Source organism: Siphateles boraxobius, unplaced genomic scaffold, assembly GCF_051911475.1.
Source record: "Siphateles boraxobius isolate OS27281-9 unplaced genomic scaffold, OSU_SipBor_1 48, whole genome shotgun sequence".
Classification (NCBI taxonomy): Eukaryota; Metazoa; Chordata; class Actinopteri; order Cypriniformes; family Leuciscidae; genus Siphateles; species Siphateles boraxobius.
In genome coordinates, this window is record NW_027509119.1 from 6253820 (window position 1) to 6277433 (window position 23614).

Here is a 23614-nt window from a genome sequence, read left to right on the forward strand (position 1 = left end):
AGAAGGATGAAAAAAGAAGGCATTTAGCAAAGTTAAAGATTGTGATGTGGGTGTATCGGTTTGCCTACAAGATGTTGTTGAATAAAAACATTTGTGCTGCGCTACAAAACCATTGAAAAAATGAGCAGTCTCGCTATCTGCTGTCTACATAGGCATCCCTCGTTAGAGACTGGTTGGAAATGCTTTCCCCGACACACTCACATGACATTCATAAGAAAATCAACTCTTACAGCTGATTCTAATAGTTTGCTGTTAGCATAAGTTGCTAAGTTAACAATGCCATGCAAGCACAATACACAGATAGAGTACACTGGATTAAATGTGTGCAGTTTAAATGAGAGATCTTTTTTATCAATGTTTTTAGTCTTCAATATAAATATGTTTGTAATCACTGTTTATCTGTTTATCTTTTTTTTTTCAATTTGGCATTCTGGTATTTTCTTAAAGTCCCCCTGTAGTTAATAATTGTATCTCTTAAAACTCATCTTTGATCACCAAAATTATATATTTAAAAGTGTTTTCCTTGAAAAAAAATCGTCATGCTTAAATAGCTTGAATGTAACTCTACACCCTTGCCTCATTTCGTATACACTGAACAATAAATATGCAAATTAGCCCCGCCTCCACTCACTCACTTCAGCTCAGAGATCCACTCGTTGACAATCACACGTTGATCTGATTAGTTTCAAGATAGTTTGTGACATCAGAAACACCAGCGATTTCAAACCGTTTTAGAGACTGTCTTTTATTTACTGCAGAACGTTAATAAAGATCATATAAGTTTGAATGACCGTTCTATTGATGTTACTGTAAGAACATTTGTTCATAACCTTGCCCGAACGTTATAGCCAAATTTCTGAGAATGTTCCCTGTTTGCTGGGTTGCTGGTCTTAGCTATTCTCCCAACCTGGGGTTTATTTCCCGCACAACAATGTAACTCGCTACTTAACCACAATAGTTCTAACAGAAAGACTCGGGAGGCAAAATGACGTATCAAAGCATAAATGTATTAATGGCCAGGCAAGCAAGTATTGTGATATAAAGTTCTTTGGCGTTCTTAGTTCTTTGGCCCCAATCCGAGGGTCCGGACTCTGCATTTCCTGCCTGAAGACGAAGGCAGGGGCGAAGCCGACCCCCTGGGAAGTATGGGAAGGGACCATCCTGGTGGTGATGGGGAGGATGGAGGTGAACTCAGACATGTGTAAGTACCGATCTTTTATACTATGAGTATTAGAACACGATTGGTTAGGTGAGAAGGTAATAAGTGACATAACAATTGAGTCTTCCTGGCAGAACTTGCGCTAAAGCTTCCATTTATATGCATATTTGGAGAAATTTACTAGGCCTAACTAGGCACAACTGTTAGACAAATTAGTTCAACAATATAGGACTGTCTAATGACGTCATGCATAAGTGATGTAATAACTTCTGATAATTAATGTATGAGAGCTCACAAAAACTGTCAATTATATAGTTAATTTACATAAATTAAAGCCATTCACGCTAACATGCAGTATGTAACTAGCGTGCACTTTACACCCATATGTGGTTCATTCAGTCAGCAGCTTTCTTCACAACGTAATTTCTTGGAAATTATACTGTAACGAACATGTCATCTGAGGATCGCTTCACAATTTCTAATCCCCTCGTTTTGCTTTATTTGCTGTTTGATTAATTGTGGGTTCCCTCTTACGGCATACTCCAGGGATCCCTTATGCATTTGTGCAAATGCATACTCTTCAAAAATGGTGCTTATTGTAGACAGACTAAAATATATCAATTGAAATGTATATTCATTTAAATGGAATTCAAATATATGGAATGTTAGCTTGGTTATTGGGCCCAAGAGAAGGGTCTATTTAAGTTCATATGTCATATTGTCAGAAGATATATGCTTTTAATCACATGTCAACAGCTGTAGTTCAAACCACACAAGTTTGCGAAGCTGTTTGCATTTTTTTATTTTTTTTATTTTTTGGAACTATTATTATTTTATGGTTTCGAGAAACATTGAATATTTGTAATGACAGAACTTGTAGTCCTAGTTGGCTAACAATGCTTTTGGGAAACGCACCTCTGGCCAGGCTTTGGGCAATAGTTGGTCTGGTTGGAAATTCAACTATCCGGCTAAGCAAAAGCTTGGCCAGAATGTGAAACAACAAAACAACATCTGAAGAACAGTTGGCCAGGCTGAGAGACCATCTTAAAACAACTAAGACCAGTAAACAAACTTAGCAACTTAGGTTGGGTCTTTAACAGGAAATCGAGATATCTTATAAAGAAGCATGATTTATACTGTTTGAAATAGTCTTTGTGTCAATAACAATGCTTAAAAATGTTGTCTAGGTAGGCAGCTTTCTAAAGTTTGGAACAGAGCCATGGTGAGAACCTAATATTCTGCAAACTATGCCACTTCCCATTCACTTCCCTTAGCTTTCTCAGTGTAGTATAGAAAAGAGCTTGATTCAACCTCAACCCCTATTCATTGTAAATGTGACCTGTGCCAGTCAAGGAGGCTTAGGGGAATTGATGGATCATCTGGATACCTGCCATTGGAGACAAATCCAGAGTATACTGAGGTGTAGGACCACGGGTTGCTAGTCACAGATTGGCAGCTACATTTTCCTTTCTTTCATTTCTAGAGAGCATCATTAGTGGGAAATTTATACTGACCATGCACTCACTTTCATGCACATTCATAATAATAAAAACGGATCAGACAGCATGAATCTGTTGAAATTAAAATCAGAGATGCATGAGTTGTACTTTCAGCTGCTCTCAGAAAATAGCTCCAGAAAGACTCAGTAACAGTCGTGCAATATTTCACACTTATAAATGTGATTATGCAAACACGCTCACAGTCCAAGTGGAACTGATGCAACTAAAGTGAAACGCAGCGGCTTCAAAAGGCTGTTTATCAGCTCCTCACTTAGTTTGGCACTTATAAATGTATTAAATAATTGCTTTTTGATAACATTCCATGCCAAGCCAACATCTGTCACTCAACTATGAATGTATCCAGGATGGACATGATGGACAGATGCTCTGCAGTGCTGAATAACAGTGTTCTCATATTAAAAACACTTCAAAATCTGGAAAATAAGATTAAAACAAAAGAAGTGGAGGATAAAAGAGTCTTAAAAGTACTGTATTTTAGAATCTGCTAATAATGAAACAATTAGTTTTAAGAAGATTTATTAAAAATTAAACAAAAAGTTCTATGCAAAATGTTAATTTTTATGGTTTTAAGTTGTTCAGTATTACATGGCTTCATTTCATTACGGTTTCATTTCTGTGCCTGCTGGGATGAGAGAGAATGAGACTGAAGAACAAAACTTGTTTCTTTTCTTTTTTACAGTGTAGGCGTATTTGAACTCAAAAAATTATTTCATCCAACTCAAGTTCTCTACTTCGACTAAATCAAGGGATAACCTTAAAAAACCTACACTGAGAGACATGACTTGTTTTCCAAAGAATGTACACTAGTGATTATAAACTGCAAAAGTTCGTATTTGGTTATTTTTTAGGCCTTTTTTACTTGATCCAAGAATCTTTTTTTTTCTTTTTTTTTTGCAATGAAGCATCAGTTTTTATTTAAAACAGAAATGACATTCAAGCTAAAATAACTAAAGCACATTTTTCCCTGAAGCGCCAAGAGCCTCTAGATATCTAATCACAAACAGCTGTAATGAGGTTGGAAAACGGTCTATGAAGCAATTCCCACTTGGAGTCAAAATAGAGATGCTCAGAGAGATTGGCATCATTCTGTTTGGTGAATACACTTTGTGTAAAAGCTGATAAGACATCTCAAGCGATTATGTTGTATTCTCTGTAGGTAAACGTCCCGATGCCTAAAACGTTTATTAGTCTTTGTAGGCACTTTGCTGAAAACTTCAAGATTTTAAGACATTAATGATACAGATGCTTCACTGTGAAACTGTTGTCATTTACAAATATAATTCAATAGATTCCGAACTACACTACAAATACACTACAATGTTGGCAATCAACTATATATATATATATATATATATATATATATATATATATATATATATATATATATAGATAGATAATCTTCATTCTCAATTGAATGCACATACAGTACCCTCTTATTGTTTCATGAACTCAATCAAACAGGACAAAAAACATCATAAAATCCTGTCATGTGTTGAGTATATTTCATGCTCCAGGATGTTCACTGCCTTCACTGTAATTTCAAAATAGGCAGTTCGATAGTAATCAAACAGTGTAAACCTGTGGTTGATCATCACGCCTATTTACAGCTTTCATAGTCTTTCATGTTGAGTCACACAACCCAAAATCTTCACTTTCATTTAAAGGCATAAGCAGCCAAAAAGCCATACAGTGACATGCTTCTGAGTGATGAGTGATAAAGCACAATAGTTTTAAAAAAGCACAAAAGCTGCTAATGAAAGACTGCTTGAAAGCAATAAGGCAAGGATTTCGGTAAATAACAACTTCAATTTCCTTCTGTTCCACATACAAAGTTAACGTATGGTAAGACAGGGTGCATTTGTTGTCATCTCTGAACATGGCGCCACAGATCCCCATTCAATTATTTTAATGTATTTATAAAGCACAGATACATTTTATTTATGTATAAAGCACAAAAAAACACAACAATTATAGACCACTGTGCTGTACAGAAAAGAAGTCCTAAGATCTCACTGATAAGGGAAGACTGTTCCATAATAGGTCATATAGGTCTGGCACCTGAAACGCACGGTCACCTTTAAACTTCAATCTTGATCTCGGATAGGACAGAGTATTATTGCCTGTGGATCGTGAGCATCTGACCGACTTATTCAAAATTTAAAAGATCTGGCAAATAAGAAAGCGCCAGAGAATTTAGGGATTTAAAAACAAGTAACAGTACTTTAAATTCAACTCTATAAATCACTGGCAACCAATTGAGAGACATTCAAATCAAAGTAATGTGTTCACGTTTACGGACCCCAGTTTAAAATCTGGTGACTGCATGTTGAACTATTTAAAGGTGCCATGTGTAAGAATTGAGGTAAAAATATCCAAAAAATGAGCTACACGCATCAAAAGAATGAGAAGAAATAAGGGTGATGATGTCAATAAAAAAATGACAAGTTATAGTGCTGCACAGATATCATCCTGAATAAGCATGCTAAAATTATTAGCCACGGCCCGACAGGTGTCACAATACCAGTTTCGGCCATAGGAGACGGTATGCGGGCAACACCAGCCAAACTGCAATACACGAATAACTTGCACGGCTTGTGGGCGTACTTGAACCTGATGTGTTTGATAGTTAGCTCTACCCACAGATCCGATCCGGTTTTCACCTGTTATCTACCAGATCCCGTCTCTACCAAGCTGATGATAAAATGTAACATTAGCTAATTCTATTATGTTTATTAAATTGCTTTCCTGAGGTAAATCTGACATATTTGTTCTCCAGCTATGTTATTGACCTCTGCACGCTGATAAAAAAAAAAAAGATTGGTCGATATTATGTATGAGGAATACATTTTGGTAAGTTGTAGCCTACTGTATCTTTCAACGGTGTTCGTGTTTTTTTACTATTAGGTAGTAGAGATGATCGGTTCATGTGCACTAGGGATTTGTCGTGTAACATTTACAAGCGCCAAAACGGTATTTATTGTTTGAATTGCGTAATAAAATTGACAGAATCTGAGAGCTGAGATTTTTTTATATCATAACTAACCTGCTCGGTCTAGTCTGTCGGTCTCCGTGTCCTCTTTGCTTTGCGATTTTTCTGTGCGTGACAAAATTGATGTGTGCCGTGAGAGCATGTGAAAAGTGTCAATTGCGTGTGTCTCACGGTGGATTCGTGAGAGTTGGCTGCTCTGAATGGTGCTAGCTTGGTCAACATCAGCGAATGCTGTCTGTCACATTAATGTAATTCAAACTAACAATAAAAATGTAATATGAACAAAACGAATATGAACCTATTCACTGGTAAAGGTGAAGGGGAGTAGCTTGAAGATGTCATATTTAAAAATCACTTGACATCAAACTATGTTCCTCTCTAGTCAAAATGTCCTCTATTAGGAGTTGGCTCGGCTTTGGGTATGGCTCTAGGTAGGGCTGGGCGATAAATCGATTTTATCGATTAACTCGAATGTGTAGTTTACGCCGATTTTTTTGAATGAAAATCGGTTTTCTCTTTAACAACCGCCGACGCTCCCATCTGGGCTCCCGTAGTTCCGACCGGGCTCAGCGCTTGCCATGATAGAGATACACAAACAACATGGCAAATGAGCGAGACCACGGCAGCAGAAGCACACCCGCCGAAAACATTTACAAGCTGAATCTGCAGGTCTGGCAAAACTCTCACGAGTTCACTGTGAGAGACGCAATTCTGTCACTTTTTTTTTACACGCTCTCACGCCACACATCCATTTTCTCACGCAGAGAAAAATCGCGAAGCAAAGAGGACACTGACACCGACAGACAAGACAGAGCAGGTTACTGTCGATATGAAACAGATTCTCAGCTCTCAGATTCTGTCAATTTTATTACAAAATTCAAACAATAAACACCGTTTTGGCGCTTGTAAATGTGACGTGAAAGAACGCTGACAGATCTCAGTTCAAGCGGCACGTGAACCAAACATCAGTTACTCTTTACTACCAACTTACCGAAATGTAATAAAATCGATCGATCAGTGTTTTTCAACCGCGGAAAGATGTCCATAAAACAGCTGGAGAACAACATATGTCACGTAACGTTATATTTACCTCAGGATGGCTTTTAATGACCCATAGCACGCATGTTAGTTAGACGCATTATAAAATAAAAAACGCATTATATTTAATTTGAGTTAGTTTTAACCTTTAATAATACCAGCTGACAGGGCTCTCTGTATGTTTACAGCATTAGGTGATATATATTTTTTTTTTGGGAGAACAATTAACACATTAACGTATCTACTGTACCTATTTATCCAAAGGAATTTATATTGAATCCAGATCAGAATCAAATCACAAGAATTGAATTGAAATTGTGAAATTTGTGTTAAACAATAATAAAAACAGTAGCATACCAGTAAACTTAATAAAATTGTTTAGTTACCAAATAATTTGACAATCACAATACACTTATTGTGATGCAAGTTTTTTGTTTTTTTTACTCATCCCCCCAATCCCAATCCACCCATTTTATTTTATGTTACATTTTCATTGTTTTCAAAGACAGGGCCTGTCCTCTTGACTTTTTGGCTTGTTGTTTCTGATTGCACTTTAATGGAGATCAAATCCCAGAAGGGAATATTAAAACAAAATAAAGTTAAAACTTGTTTTGAACAATTTCCTTGTCATCTGCAGATTGATTTTAAGTAGGGAGAGAAAAAAATCGATTTAAATCGGAATTCGGAATTTTTGTGAAAAAATCTGGGATTTTTTTTTTAGGCCATATCGCACAGCCCTAGCTCTAGGGTCGTTGTGAAGGTAGGGGCGGAGCATAGAGACTATGCCGTTTCTCGTTTGTTACTCTAGAGTAGACCAACTCACTTTCTGGAGTTATACTGCCCCCATCTGGAATGGAATGTGGAGTATGAATTGATTTTTTGGTGGACATGACACAAGGCACCTTTAAAGCCGTGAGATAGAGGACCGGGAAATTCCAATATATAAGGAATTACAAATGTCCAAACGAGATAAGACAAACTTACAACTTAGCAACTATACAAGGCATAGTAATCGGCTTGAAAGAATTTGATAAATTTGTGGAAATAAGAAGGCAGGGATAAGTTGAATGTGCAATGGACTGTCTAATTGCTACTATTTTATCCACAAAGAATCGCAAAATATATATATATATATATCACAGAAAGGAAGATTCAGCATAGATAGATAGATAGATAGATAGATAGATAGATAGAGAGATAGATAGATAGATAGATAGATAGATCACCAAATTTCTTCTACTTATAAAGATGACTCTCATCTGCATTTATCAGTTCATATCTAATATTTTTGTAACATGATAAGAACATTTTAAGCGTTAAAAAATGCAGTTCGGTGGCATACAGATCAGTGATAATCAGTTATTACATATAAATCAATAGCTAAAACTAAAAAGATGAGACAATCGGAAAAATCAAGCATGTCTGTATCAAGTGCATTCCTTCCCTTCCAGCTGCACAGCGGTGAATAGCGCCGCATGAGCCTGTGCAACAGACAGTGAGCTCATTCCACGCGTATGTCTCTTAAGTTCAAAGAGTGACCGACTTCCTTTAGCTGTGCTTACTCAGAGATACTGCGCTCCGCTTGGCTCTGTCTTAATTAATGACTAATTACATCCCATTGCTTCTAATTAGAATCACAATTTCAAGAGTGCCGAGGACAGAAAGCGAGTCTGAATCACAGGCATCATCTGCCTCTCCTCTTTTTCTTTCTCATACTAAAATAAGACACGGGCAGGAAAACGTGTTTCATGCTAATCTTCTTTTTGCTTGTTTATACAATGCCAGAAGATAAACTCAGGAGAAAAAAATGTATTAAAGACTAAATTATATAAAGGGATTTAATGAAATTTAACATAATACATTTCTTTACATTATAAAATAACAAAAGACATAAGCCACTCAAGGCCAAGGGTTACCATCATTTTTCTAGGTTTAGGTGGTTTAGGCACTTTGTGTCATGCTTAACAACACCCCTAAGCCGTAGTAAAGTCACGGTTGCTTATAGTGCTTTTATAAGACAGCAACAAGAGCAATATATTAAAAGACTTTGGATTATTCAACCATTACTTCAGGTTTCTGTCACATTATCAGTTAGAAATTATTACAATATGCTAATTTGGTTTGCATGGAATTATGGAAATGATCCGTCTGCGTTTGTGTTCTTTAATTTGCGTGTCGTCAGTAGATCATGCGCAGAACTTCACTCCCATCTACGCTTTTATGGGTTTGTGCTCTCATGCTAATTTGCCCTATTTAGTAAATCTAGCCAATAAACTCCTATCAGGATAGAAATGTTACGTAATGGTTTCATTGAGGTGATCAGTCAGGAAATCTCTATATTGATTTGCAGTGACCTTCCCTTTGAAGGGACAAGTGCAGATCCAAACCATGCCAGCGTGATGCTGCTAAATCCAACTTTAGTCATCCGTCTCAGTGACATGACAAGCAAAATATTTATAGTTATGATGTCTTTCCTCACAGCACTCTCAAAGGCAGGCAGGCGGTGACTGTGCTATATAGTGAAACATGACCTCAATTTGCTCTTCAGCATGCCAACTGTTCCTCCTGCACCTTTAGGAGTTCGGATACAAATTTCCTAAATAAGAAAATTTGCACTTGTGCATTTTTCGCAGTGTGGCGGACCCTGATATCAGCAGGTTACTTTCTCTATTAGAGATTCAGTCGACATTGCAAAATAAGGTTGACTACTGTGATACCATGTTTTGACTCCCCTTAAGCTTTCCAAGCATAGCATCTATGAAGATTTTGAACATGGATAAATATTTAATGAACTTGATTTTTTGTTGTTTTTTTTTACACAACTTTGTTAAATCTGGGTTGAACAGACATGCAAATCCACTTACTCTAGAGCGCTATAATGAATGCAAATTTTTATTTTGTTTACATCAAGGTATGTTTACCCTGTCCTATTTTTTATAGTTAGGTCACATAGTTTATTCCATGAAAATCAGATGCATGGCACAGAACAAGCAGGCATTCGCATTGTGCTGCTTTAATTCTAACCTATTCAAATCATCGCAGCATGAAAGCTTTTGAGATACTGTAGCATAACCTTCCATTGTGCATGAATGTGCACTCAGCATGAAGAGCAGGAATAGTGTGTTATTGTCTTTACAGAACTTAATCGAGAAGACAAGCAGGCTAAAAGCATTTGTCTTACACAATACAATCAAAACTAAACAGCATTACTGTTGTAGTTATGGCTGCAGATAAAAAATAAAAAATAAACATTTAAGGCTTATACCCCTGAATGACCTGTTTTAAAAGGGTAACAGATCAGCCGGATAAAATGGTAGGTTTTATTTTTTGACTGCAAAGTACAAGGCAACGAACCGAGCCAGAGGAAATGAAGCGAGCAAATTCTATTCATGAAGTCTTAATGTGTCGCTCTAACACCCAATTACAGCCAAGCATGGCTTCTGATTATATTACATATAAAGTACTGGCTATTTGGTTGTTGGTTTTTTTCATTCTCTTAGCAGCCTTCTATGATTTAATTTTCATTATCATGGACTTTTAGTTTGTTTTGTATTATATGTCTTTGTTCAAGTTTCCCGCTCTCTTTAGTTACTATGGCAATTCATCCCATCATCACACCTGTTAGACTTTTAGTTCATTTTCAGTGTGTACTTAAGTTCCTTGTTTCCTCGGTTCAGTGTTGGTTGTTGGTTGTGTAGTATGCACACTGTTACTTTGTCCTGGATTATCCTGTGTTTATTATTTTATTAATACCTTCTAGTTTCAAATCTCTGTATCATTTTCATCTTTGGAACCTCTAGATCTGCGACCATTTTAAAGGTTCCTAATGTTGTTTTGGAGTTTCCAACAAGGGGATTACATGCATCCAAGGTCAAAAAACACTTTAATTTTCTCATAATATACATTGCACATCACCACTTTTCTCACAGTGACTTAAACAGCTCGATAAGAGAACGTCCTCTGCTCTGATTGGTCAGACGGCCCAGTCTGTTGTGATTGGTCTACTACTTACAGCGCGTGTCGGAAAGGGAACAGCCATTATCATATCTGAATTTCAGCTCCGAATCTTCCTCAGCACCGGTGATACGAACAGTAACGTTGGCATCGGTTTTACCATTTCAGTTCCAATGCTAGTTCTCATCCTTTTGAAATGCATGCAAAGTAGATTCACAGCACTGAACACAGCGACTTCTCGACATGTCGACAACACAAACCAAGGCCTCAGCTACAGTGTTTGAGGGAGGGTCAAATTATATGCCATTGAAGACGATAGGTGAGCAAATTTTATGCGCATTTTTCCCAAACCTAGCTATATTACACACTGCATGAAAGGTAATATTCGAAAAAGCAAAATACACTTTAAAGTGTCTTGGTTACAGTGTAATTATACTTTTAAGTTCTCAGTAGTATCAATTAACAAACTGTACTTACTATAGGGTAAGGGTTTGGTTTAGGTTAGTTGTATGTAATTATGCATAATTTCCTGTATAACAAAGACACTTTAATATAAAGTGTTACCAATTTTTTTGGCCGATTTAATATCATGATTTACTAAAGAGTATACTTAAAGGTGCAGTGTGTGATTTTTAGCAGCATCTAGTGGTGAGGTTACGAATTGCAACCAACAAAAGTTACGGTGGCCGACAGGAAATATTAATATTAATATTATTGTTACTTGTTCATCATTGTGTCAGTGTTTTATTCGCTGAACTAAATTTGCTTCCTTGCACGAAGAGCAACATAGTAACGAAACGCGTTTGTCCATTTAGGGCCACTGTAGAAACATGTCGGTGCATTTCAATGTAAGGGAACCCGCGTTGTATGTAGACAGAAACTGCTCATTCTAAGGTAATACAAATATAACGGTTCATTAAGGAAGGTCTTCATACACCACTGAAAACTTATTTTTCAAGGTAGTGACAAAACGCACTCTGTAGCGCTGTGTGTTTGCTTTCGGCTACGGTAGAAACATGACGACACAATATGTCGACCTCCATAGAAGGGGGCGCCCGCGGTTATGGAGATATAAATGTCTCATTCTAAGGTAATAAAAACATAACGGTTCATTATGCAAGGTCTTTATACACCACTGAAAACATAGTTATGGATCTTATGATGCATTTCTGTCAATAGATCCGTAGAAATATTACACAATGCACCTTCAACAATGTTGCTAAATTATTCATATTTTTAAAGATCAGTTTCATTGTCAGTGAGCATTTAATTACAACTAAATGTAATATACATGTAAAAATAGGAGAAATGAGCTGCACAATTAAATATACAGTATCGACCAACTCGGATCATTTTCAAGAGCTACTGCTACTTGAAGTTGAAATTGATTTTTAGAATATGTTGCTGTCAATGCATCTGAATTTAACAAGGCCAAATTTAGCATATGGGTATTTGGGAAAAGTAAAGGGTTGAATAAATATTTTCAAATAGCGTTAGATACGGCATAGTGGCCAAAGTCATTGCCTGCTGAGGCACAATGCCTGCTGAGTCCACCAAACCAACATTGCACAGTGACCAGGGGTTTTGTAGACGGGGTGTCCAGAGGAACAGTGACACTTTATTACAACAAATAAGCCCATGGTACTTCATCATGCTAAGTTACAGAACACTGACTTATACAAAAAACATTGAGAGACTACAGTATAGAACTTAGTTACTACCCAACTACTTTTTTTCCAAGTGCTAAGTGAGTTAAAACACTATAAATTCATGTCGTATGAGAGCTGTACTGATTAATAGCCTGTCTTTCTGGATCAGGGGCTTTGCCGTGTCTTTGTTTAACAGAGCTCATTGTGATTATCACAGGATAAACCCTCCAGCGAGGCCATAAATCAGCCCTGCCGAGGCTCCTCACGCACACAGCCATCTGTCAGTCAAAAGGCCAGATGAGGGCAACTTGAAAAATTTCGAGTCTCTTCCGAGGTGTGCCAAGTACAGCATCTCTGCTGTGTTTCCATGCCTTTCTGTTGAGGTAATTAACCCCAACCCGCTGCTTATTAGAGGAGACTCATAGGGAGCGGAGGATGAGAGGAAATGAGAAATCACAGCTTCTTGAAAAAGCAAACGCAGTCCTTGGAGACACTGTCATCCGTTTGACTCTTCACAGATCATGCTGCCTTCAAACCAAATATTCCATAACATATATTCCTTCTGACTACATCACAGTTATAACGTTCATAAATAGGTCATACAGCTCAACATTTCTCACCTATGCCACTAAAATATAATAAACGATAGAGAAAAATCAGTTTGCCGTCATTTTGTACCTTTCAACACACTTTTACATTAACCTCAATAATAATACTGACTGCACATCATTACCATCACATCATAACTTCTGAAATGAGTTCCCTGCAGCTTTTACATTTCTGTTGTAACAAGGCTTTTTTAATGAGCAAAAAATAATAGTGTGTTCTTTAAAAGTTACACATTTAAAAAGTTATATTTTAAAAACGTGTTTCTGATAACCAAACAAACTCACCTAGCTGACAAACTTATTCATAGTCTAAGAAAGACTTGAATTAATCACTATTTTTGTCTATTGCTTACTATTTACTGCTTTGATGTGGGTGTTTTTAAAGTGGTAATACCATAACTAACTTCTAGAATAGCTAGACAAATTCTGTCCATTGTGTTCATACAGTATGTGCACTTGAAATCAGAACGGATGAACCGGAAAAATGAAACAATGAATAAAGAATAAACAATGGTGAGAATTCCTCATCTAGCCAACTGTGGCGAGCAGGATGAGGCCGTGGGAATGGCGCGAAAAAGAGGAGCGATGACAGTGGAGATCGAGAGAGGCCAGGCCTGGACTTGTGTTGTGTTTGTTTTGTTATATGTGACAGCAGTTGTCCGTGAGGGGCTGCTGTCTTTTACTTTCATTTTGTATTTGTTTTATTTTGTCATTAAAGTCTTTGAATGTTCGCCGGTTCCCACCTCCTTCCCATAACATTTGAACTGCGTTACACCAACAAACTGGATGAACAAGTGGACTAAAGAACAATAGCCAAGTACAAATATGTAAGGAATGTTTTGGTAACACTTTACAGTAAGGTCTCATTTGTTTACATTAGTTCATGAATTAAATAACATGAACTAACAATGAGCAATACATTTGTTACAATATTTATTCATTTGTGTTTATGTTAGTTCGCAGTGCATTAACTAATGTTAACCAATACAACTTTTGAATTTAATTACGTATTAGTAAATATTGAAATTAACATTAACTAAGATTAATAAATGCTGTAGAAGTATTGTTATTTTCTTGAAAATCCAGTTTTCACAATACGTCACATTATCGAATTTCATGTTGACTTGAAGTGAATGCCTTTCTGTTCTATTTCAAAGAGTGTTTGTCATAATAAATAGCAGGATCTAAAAAAATTCAAATCCTATTCCACAGCAGCACTTTCTATTCCTGCTTCTTCTTCTGGAGAATTGCATCATTCATCTCTCATGAAATGCTGATTTCTTGACTTGTTTAAATGTGGCGCAGTACTTTGCATAAAAGCTAAATGCAAATGGTATGAGAACAGATAAAGAGAATGTTATGAGCTGAGAATATGTTCGCTTCACTTCGCTCCTCTAAACAATGTAACTACACAATTGAAAGAGGGACTAAGTGATTCTATTGTTCTTTCTCTTTGGCTTTCAGCAGAAAATCCACTACAGCACTAAAGAGCTGCTTTGCAAAAGCGTGCTGCATTTTCATCAACTTGAGGATGACAGGGAGATCAGGCAGGCCATCCTCCAGGCTGTTTGTACCAGGTGGTGGAGCCACAGCTGGCATGTACCTCTTCCACATAAATCATTCATTCTGGAAAACACTTGTATGCTACATAGAGAGAAGTGATGTAAAGTCTGGGACCAATATAGTTTAGAGCAACCTTTGTCGGCACTGTATTGTAAGAAACAGATTTGGAGCTTAAAGGTGGACTAAAGTCAGTCTGCCTTTTGGAAGATGAATAGCAGATAAAGCAATATTCTGGTAAAGTTAAGCTCAATCAACAGCATTTGTGGCATAATGTTAATTGCCACTCATCCCTAATTTTTTTTCTTTTTTTAAATGTTTCTTACATTAAAGGGGTCATGACATGTTTTTATTTTTATTTTAATATGTTCCTTGGGGTTCACTGTTAATACAAATTAACAAAATAACAAATATATTCTGAATCTCTGTCTGAAATGATCAGTTTTTAAGGGGCGGCTCCTTTTAAGGGTTGTTGGTATACGGCCACTGTTATGCTTGGCTAACGTCATTGCGTAGGAAACATTATCAACGCCCACTCGCAATTGCATGTGAGTAAGTGTTTTGAAAACATTATCATATAAAACCGTCCTTTACTGACAAAGCATTATTAAATCATTTACTTACGGTTTGTGATGCAGCTGCTGTCAGATCCAATACAATTGGCTTCATCTGCCAACAAAAGTTTCTGATGTGATGTGATGTGATGCAATGCTAACAGTCAGGCAAATGTCATTCGTTAAGCAAATTAACCCCAGTGGGCGGGGCCTATGGTCAGATGATGTAAAACTATTCGTCAATATCTTGCTCTGGAGCCAGTCATATGCAAATGTTTTTGCCTGTGTCATGTCACAAATCCCACAATATCAAAATGAGCCATTTTGCAAGATTCGATCGTATCATCTCGTATAGTGTTTCACAGTGGGCGACAACCTACGATGCGATGCTTCACGACATCACGACAAAAAGACTAGCATGTTTAATTTTTTTAACGGTCGTCCACGACGGGTTCCGTCACATGTATGAGGTTGACCAATAGGAGCACAGAAGCTTTTCCGTACACAACTTTCAAAAATGGGGAAACGAAAAAGAGACGATGGTGCTACTAGGTGGAGTTATGACATGGAGGAAAGGTTCGTAAGAAAACAATATTTTACCTCAAGTTCTCTTTGGAGGATTGACAGCCCATACTCTCCTCTTCGAGCAATCCAGGAACCTGTCCATTGTCGGGTTTTCTTTCTTTTTTTAAAGTTTTTCTGAACACAGGACAGCAATACAACACTCAACGCTTCATCCATTGTTTGTTTACGTTCGTTTCCGGAAGTCACTCGCTACTAGTTTCGCCTTCTCAATGACATCACGCGCGTCGTTAAAGACGGCACGCGATGACTGGTCATGAAGCAACGTGTAGTCTGACATGTTTCTTGTCCACGACACAACAAGATTTTAGGAGTCAAAATCGCATAATCTGACACAGTGACTATCGTAACAGACAAAAAAAATCATGTAATCTGAACCAGGCATTATATGTCTAAAGCTCAAGGCAAATTTGATTTCTCTTGTCATGACCCCTTTAATTCTTTTGCGAAAACGTGTGCATTATTTGAGCTGTTAAGTTGTTCTCACCATTTTTACAGTATTTTTAGGGGTTGTAAAAGAAAAAGTTGTAAAAGTGGATATGGCTTTACATAGAAAACATCAGTAAGTGATTTAAGTAGTTCTGGTAAAGTAGCTCAAATAGTAACTACTGTTTAAGTAGCTCTAACAGTAGAGCATGGTTCTAGCAAAAGCAAGGTAATATAAAGGGTTGATTCCCATGAAAAGCTGATCAATTGTCTGGTAAAAGCATTAGCGTAAATGATTTGTTTACACTAAAATCATGTAAACACATGTTTACGTATAGGTTAAAACTATTGAAACCGGGCATGAAAAAGAAGTTGCGATGTTTTGATAGTCTATATCTGAGTGAAACAGCTTTACAAACAAAAAATAAATGCAGGGCATGAATTGATTGATTTTGTCCATGGGAATAATGTGCTGAAGGGATGATTACAAAACACTGAAGAATAATTCGCCAGTGGTTCACTTGAGATATTCCTATGCTTTTATAATGGGGTTATTCAGTTTATGAGTGAAATAAGATCTGAGGTAAGTATAACTTGACGATACTTTGACACTTTTTACTGTTTACACCTCATGTTAAGACGCGTTTTGGTCGATCGGTTCACAAGTAGCTGAGGGAGACACATTCCTGTTTACACTTGGTGTTTTAATCCACCTCTTTTGTCCATTTACAATCACTTCTGTACTGATTTCTTCGAAGAGGAGGGTTTATGGGTGAGTAAATGTGTCGGCCTTTTCAGGTCTTTCGATCTAATGGACGAAATAAGCTCACGCAATTTACGTATGTACACTACCGGAGATGACAGACAAACATATGGAGAGACGGAGAGAAGATGGTCTTTTGTGTGTGGCTTTTTTCACTACCTCTGGAAGTAGTTGAAAGTGGACTAGCTCAAAACGTTTTAGACCTAGTTTACAACTAGTATTAAAGGGCACCTATTATGCAAAATTCACTTTTACATGGTGTTTGAACATAAATGTGTGTTGGCAGTATGTGAGCAAAACCACCCTAGAATGATAAAAATCCACCCAGTGTTTTTTTTACAATCTCAATAAATCATAAGCACTGTCTCAGAACGAGCTGTTCTGAGATTCGGCTCAGTGTGACGTAGAATTGAGCAAACCCCACCGACGTGGTTTGATTGACACTGTGGTTTTGGCATAGACCCCGCCCTCTGTAATCTGTTCACCATCCTCCATTGTTTCAATGACAGCCGGTGTTCTGACGATTTGTGCTGCCTTGTCGAAAATGTCTCCTAAGAAACATAACTGTTCTGTTGTGGGATGTAATAATGTTCATAGTAGTTTTCACTTACTTCCGACATCAGAGCCACTGAAAACGCAGTGGATGGATTTTATTTAGGAAGGAAAGGCGCCACTTAAACTTCCAAAATACATTTATGTTTGCGCGAATCATTTTCTGACAGACTGTTTTGTGAACGAGGGTCATTTCAAAGCAGGTCTTGCTTCAAAGTTAATCCTCAAGTGTGGATCGTTGCCTACTGTTCGCGATCCAACGTCACCTCCAGTAGAAGTAAGTGTATTTTATGATTTTTGAGCAAATAGCCATTTCAGTCGATGTCAGCCAATTCAACAACAAATGCGTCTAAAGCTGTTGTCGTCGTCGTAGGATGTCTGTGTAATAATTTAAACCTTGTTTGTATAGTGTGTGACCACACGTTTATAAATATATTTTTTAAAGATATTGTATTAAAAACTGTGCATGTTTTCTGTAAAGACAAGACATCAAAATTGCTGTTTCATCCGTGATGTAAGTCATTAAGCCATGACTTTGGGGCAGTCATGGCCTAATGGTAACAGAGTTGAACTGGTGACCCAAAGGTTGCTGGTTCGATTCCAGTACCGGCAGGAATATGACTGAGGTGTCCTTGACCAAGGCACCTAACCCCCAATCGCTCCCCGGGCGCCACTCAAGGCTGCCCGCTGCTCCAGGTGTGTGTGTATCCACGTTTGCAGTGTGTGTGTGTTCACTACTCACTACTCTGCTCATAATGTGTGTGCACTTACTTGGATGGGTTGAATGCAGAGGTCAAATTCCAAGTATGGGTTACCATACTTGGCCATCACGTGTCACTTTCACTTTCACTTGTAACCTTCCATACAACAAATAGCGTCAGACAGTTTTATGTAACTTATTATTTTTTGCAACAATTACAAATATAAATAAATTAATACCTGTTCTATCTCCCTGCAGCATATATTTTCTTGTTCTGTAGCCATCTTCTCACATTTGCCACATAAGCACCTGTACGACAAGTAATGTAAACATGACGCAACAGGTCCCTCGCATAAATGTAATTTCGTTTGTACGTAGCAAACGTTATCACAGTATTCGTGTTTGTAGTTTCAAAAAATTGCGCCAACGTTATCACAGTTTGTGTGTGTCTGTGTTGCACATCCATAATTGCAAAGGGGACGCGATTACAACTCTATAAGTACATATATGTATCGAATAACCATTCCGAGACGTCCTGGTCCATTCTCATTTGTGTTTCTTCTGCCGGAGTCTCTTCATCATCTGGGTCTGATTCCGGTTCAAACATGTACGGCTGAATGCCATACAAAACAGCGAGTCTCTCACTCTCAGCCATTCTGCTTCTACCGACTGTTGTTTGCAAGTTACGCCCTCATCCAAAGGCTGGTCGGGGATATGCAGCTCATTTACATTTAAGGTGGTACAGACCAAAACAGCTCTTTTTAAAACAGGCCCCAAAATGACATTTTCAAATGGTTATAATAAATTAATTGTGGGGTATTTTGTGCTGAAACTTCACAAATACATTCTGGGGACACCCGAAACCAATATTACATCTTGTAAAAAGGGGCATAATAGGTGCCCTTTAAGATGCATTTTCTTCGATGGGATCACAAGTGTACGATTCTAAATGCAGGTGTAAACGGGGTCTAAAACATTTTCAGCTTGTCCACTTTCGACTTTTATTTCATGTTTACCCATTCACTTCCTTTATAAAAAAAACATTACAAAACTGAAAAGATCAAGGTATCTCAGAATAACATCAACAATCCATGCCATGAAACAAAAGATCAATTGTTGAAACCAAAAAATGCTCACTAATGCTCTTCTCCAAGTCCATTCCTGAAACCCACAGCCGTTGCCAAACAGCTCAATGTGTCTGCGGCTGTAGCTCATGAATGTTTGCTCTAGTTATCATCTGTAGCGCCTCTCAGCTCAGCGAGGTTTGTTTGCACCCTTGACTCAGTTTGAGCGCTACACTGCCTGTCAGCAATGCATATCAACAGTTAGTAAGTACGACAGAATCATCTCTCTAACAATGAAGTGTGTCTTTTTTAACAAAGCACAAAAGGATGCCATTAATAAAATTATATTGCAGACTTTCTTGAACACAAGATTTCTATTCATAAGATATTCAGTGAAGCAGACAAATCATGCTGTGCATGTTGTAGACTAATAAACCAGAAACAGAACAGCAAATTGCTTGTTCTCTCAGATCTGCAACAAATTAGTACTTTCCGAAGAAGCTGAAAACGAATCCGGAATAAAGCGTGCGCAACAGTGAGAAACTACAAATGCTTTATTGTTTATTTGGCAGATGCTTTACGGGGAAGGTTAGGCTGTATTGCAAGAGGAAGAATCCACCATTTGCTTTTGCACAAGCACAAACATGATAAAGATTAAGCAATATATTCACAAACGACAAAATTTTGACCTCAAACATGTAATTGAAGTATCCTACACTCTTAAAAAGAAAGTTTCCAAAAAGAGGCCAGAGAACCTTTTGGTGAAAAGTTCTTAAAAAATAATTTATTTAAATAATCCAAAGAACCTTTTTTCCACTATAAAGAACGTATAAAGTGCAATGGAAAGGTTCCGTTGAGCTTAAAGGTTCTTCATTGAACCCTAAATGCCAATTAAGAACGCTTGTTTATAAGCGTGTATCAAATAAACAAATACATTGATGATGGAAAAAAAAAACTGAAATGTTGTGTGCTGAGAAGTGCTGAAAAATCTAAACTATCTGTACAGACAGAAGCAATCAGTCACTTTTCATAATTAATGTTCAGCCAGTGCCAAGTTCATTAAACAAGAGTCTCTGAAGAGAGAAGGAGATGAGTTTGCAATCATCAGTGGTCTTTGTGAAGCTGCCAGATCACAAGCGGAGGTCACACATGCATAAAAGTGCCATTAAAGAGGAGGAAAGGTGCAATCAACCTGATGTGAACAGGACAGGACAAATGTTCAATTGATATTCAGGTCATGATGATGAAACCCTATAGATCCGTCTGTTTTCTTACCTGAGAGGAAGAAAATCTCCACAATGGACAGAGCAACCCTCTCTCCAGGTCACGTCTGTCCGCAGTACAGGCAAATATTTACTATAATAACCACAGTGTCTACTAAAATACTGAAGTTACGATAGATACAGTTACAAGCACAAAACATAGTATATCCCACTATACTGTATATATGTTTATAAACTTAGAGCAAATGCTGCTTACCATGGTTACCATGATAAGTCTTTGTAAGGGCGAAAATTCAGTTGGATTTTCAATGAAAGGTTTATGTATATGTATATATATATATATATATATATATATATATATATATATATATATATATATATATAGTTAACATTAGTTACGTAATATAATTTTTGCTGAATTGATGGTCCTCAGCTGTATTCCATTTTCTCATAGGAAAATAATTCATAAAATGGATAAAAGAAAGGATATAGTGCTTAATAGTGTTTAAGTGGCCAGTATTTTTATACCAGTTGTAAAGCTTGGTTGAAAACAAATAAACAATATGATTTTCTCAGTTTTTACACAAACTGAAGTGTTGACAGCATTAATCGAGCTCAACTATTACCCTAGCTATTGTTAACAGTTAAAAACTGTTATTTAATGTATTATTTATTTATTTGGTCCAAAACTAGTTAGCCCGTGCTGTGAGACAGATTAATCCGGGTTGCATATCCAAATTAGTGTTTTATTTATTTTATTTTAATGTTTATCGAAACACCCCTTCCAATCACCATTTGCTTAATAATAAAAAAACGTGTATGATCCTCTATTAGTGGAAAGTGGCATTTAACTTATTTTTGGCACATCTTTTCTGAATTTGTGGTTGTCAGTTGTATTTCTCATTGTGAACATTTTTAGACGTCACATTTGTATGCACAATTACTAACCACATATTCGTCTTACCTTGTATATGCTGATTAACTACAATCTCCAGTCGATCCAGTCGCTCTATAATCCGCAGAGTTTCTCCTTTCCTGTCGCCTTCCAACTTTTTGGCTGGGACAGGCATCGGGACTTTTATGTACACATTAGCGATGTAATTAGTCACCCATCCGACGTACAAAAGACACACTATGTTGGTCATGCCACTTAGTATCACACATGTAGACACCAAAGTTTTGGTTCTCCTGGTGCAAGCCATTCCGACATCCCTCCATATAGAGTCCGAGATACAGCGGACAAGTGCGCCTGTCCTCAACTCTGTATGCGCTCCGATGGAGAATTACGCGCTAGTTCAGTCCTCGCGACTGACGCAAACACTACAGCCCGTGCTGCATTCTTCCACAGATTCCAACGACTTGAAATGTGCAACTATCGTCTTGTTCCAACACGACTCGCCGCGTCATCCATCTGCAGCGGTATAGGAAAGAGAATGAAGGTGCGCGAGTATGTGTGTGTGATCCTGAGCCTGTTGACCAATGAGATGAGCTGTAATCTATGGGACCAATTACACAATGATCCAGTAACAGTAAGGAGGTGCTTTATGAAGACAGAAACTCCCAAATGTTTCATAAAAAAAGAAGAATAAATAAATACATATGGTTCCACACTGACACATTTAAATTAATCATTTCACACAAACCTCTTTTTGTGTAGCTACATATGTTTTTACTTTTTGCATTGTAAAAAGTACAATGTAGCCTACTTTTTTTTTCTGTAATTACATCTATAATTAAGCTCTTGACCCTTCCCTCACACATTAAACGAATAGTGGTAACACTTTATTTTACAGTGTCCTTGTTACAAATGATACATGTACTCAGCAATTACAGTAAATCATGCATATAAACATAGCCTACATCTAACCCAGACCCTAATCCTACACAAACCCTATAGTAAGTACATGTAGTTAACCAATATTACTCAGTACTTAAATATATAATTACACTGTAACAATGACACCTTAAAATAAAGTGTACCCGGAATAGTTCACTCAAAAATGAAAATTCTGTGTTACACTTTATTTGAAGGTGTCTTTATTACATTGCAATTATATATTTAAGTGCAGAGGGTCCGGGAACTATAGGGTTAGGATTAGGGTTTTGTTTAGGGTTAGTTGCATGTAATTATGCATCATGTTATAGTTTTTCTAAAGTAGCATGTAACAAGAAGACGGTAAAATGAAGTGTTACCAAAATCCCTTAGTTTTCCTTGTCTTGTGTTCATTGGGGTTAATGGTAATTGTGTGGTATGCTTCTGTGTTCTGTTCGGTGCATATTCTTGGTCGTTTATTCTGCTTCTTACATCTTTAGTGGATTAAAAATACACAGCATTGTGACATTTGTGCATTTATGGCTGTGATCGTGACTCTTTCTGAAGTTTACATAATTACTCCAGCAGGTGGTGACAAGTGTATGATGAGTGAGTCACTGAATCATTCACTCCTCATTTGTTCATTAAAATAAAACACTTTTTTTCAGGAAAGAAACAAGACTGGGGATGACATAATAATAATTTGAGTAGCACAATAAATGGCAGACTTGGATCAATTTGCAAGTGTTCATGTTTTAGGTTGTAACAACAGAAGTCTTTATGCTTGCCATTCATTTACACGGTTTAAGAACAAGCTGTAGATTTCTTGTAGACTTTGTTGTAGCTGATAAATATAGGAATATTATATCAATGCTTGAGCCACATATCACAGAAAATACTGAATTCAGATCATGAAACAAAACGCAAGTGGTTCTTAGATAAAAACATTGTACAACAGAGGGAACATAATCATATAACAAACAGGATTTTGGCACTTACTGTAGGAAGTGTTGGGTTGAAGGAAATCATTATTTGTACAAGAAGCCAAGCTAAAGTTAATAGTGCACACTTGTAAGCAACAATATATGTAATTGTCTGTATAGAAGCCATTAGCATTAGCTTTATCTTCGGATTGTGCCCATATTTATGGATACAATTTGCCAAATTATTTAGAACATTTGGAATTACATTTACCATGCTTCCATTCTTGTTTTGTTGGAATTATTTCATAACAATAATAATAATGTGCATGTGTGTGTATGTGTATGTGGCCAAAGCTATCAGCAGATGCAAAAAAAAGTGCAGGATGAATAAAGGAATAAAGATTCCTCATAAATCTGTATTTCGTGTCCACCCCATGGGTACAGTCTCAGGAAACTCACAAAGGAGTAATATGGATTTTATCTCATTATATAAATCCCACACATGTGAGCCAATAATGTTTGATTCTACTGGGACAT

General features: G+C 37.1%; 1 protein-coding gene across 1 annotated transcript in view; it reads right to left on the bottom strand.

Moving 5' to 3' along the window:
* galnt18b (UDP-N-acetyl-alpha-D-galactosamine:polypeptide N-acetylgalactosaminyltransferase 18b) overlaps positions 1-21828 on the bottom strand; it is a 159337-nt gene extending 137509 nt beyond the window's left edge. Inside the window, exon 1 of the mRNA XM_077201769.1 lies at positions 21306-21828. Coding sequence (XP_077057884.1) covers positions 21306-21543 — 238 coding nt within the window. The 5' untranslated portion in view covers positions 21544-21828. The remainder of the gene's footprint in view (positions 1-21305) is intronic.
* Between the last annotated feature and the right edge of the window lie 1786 nt (positions 21829-23614).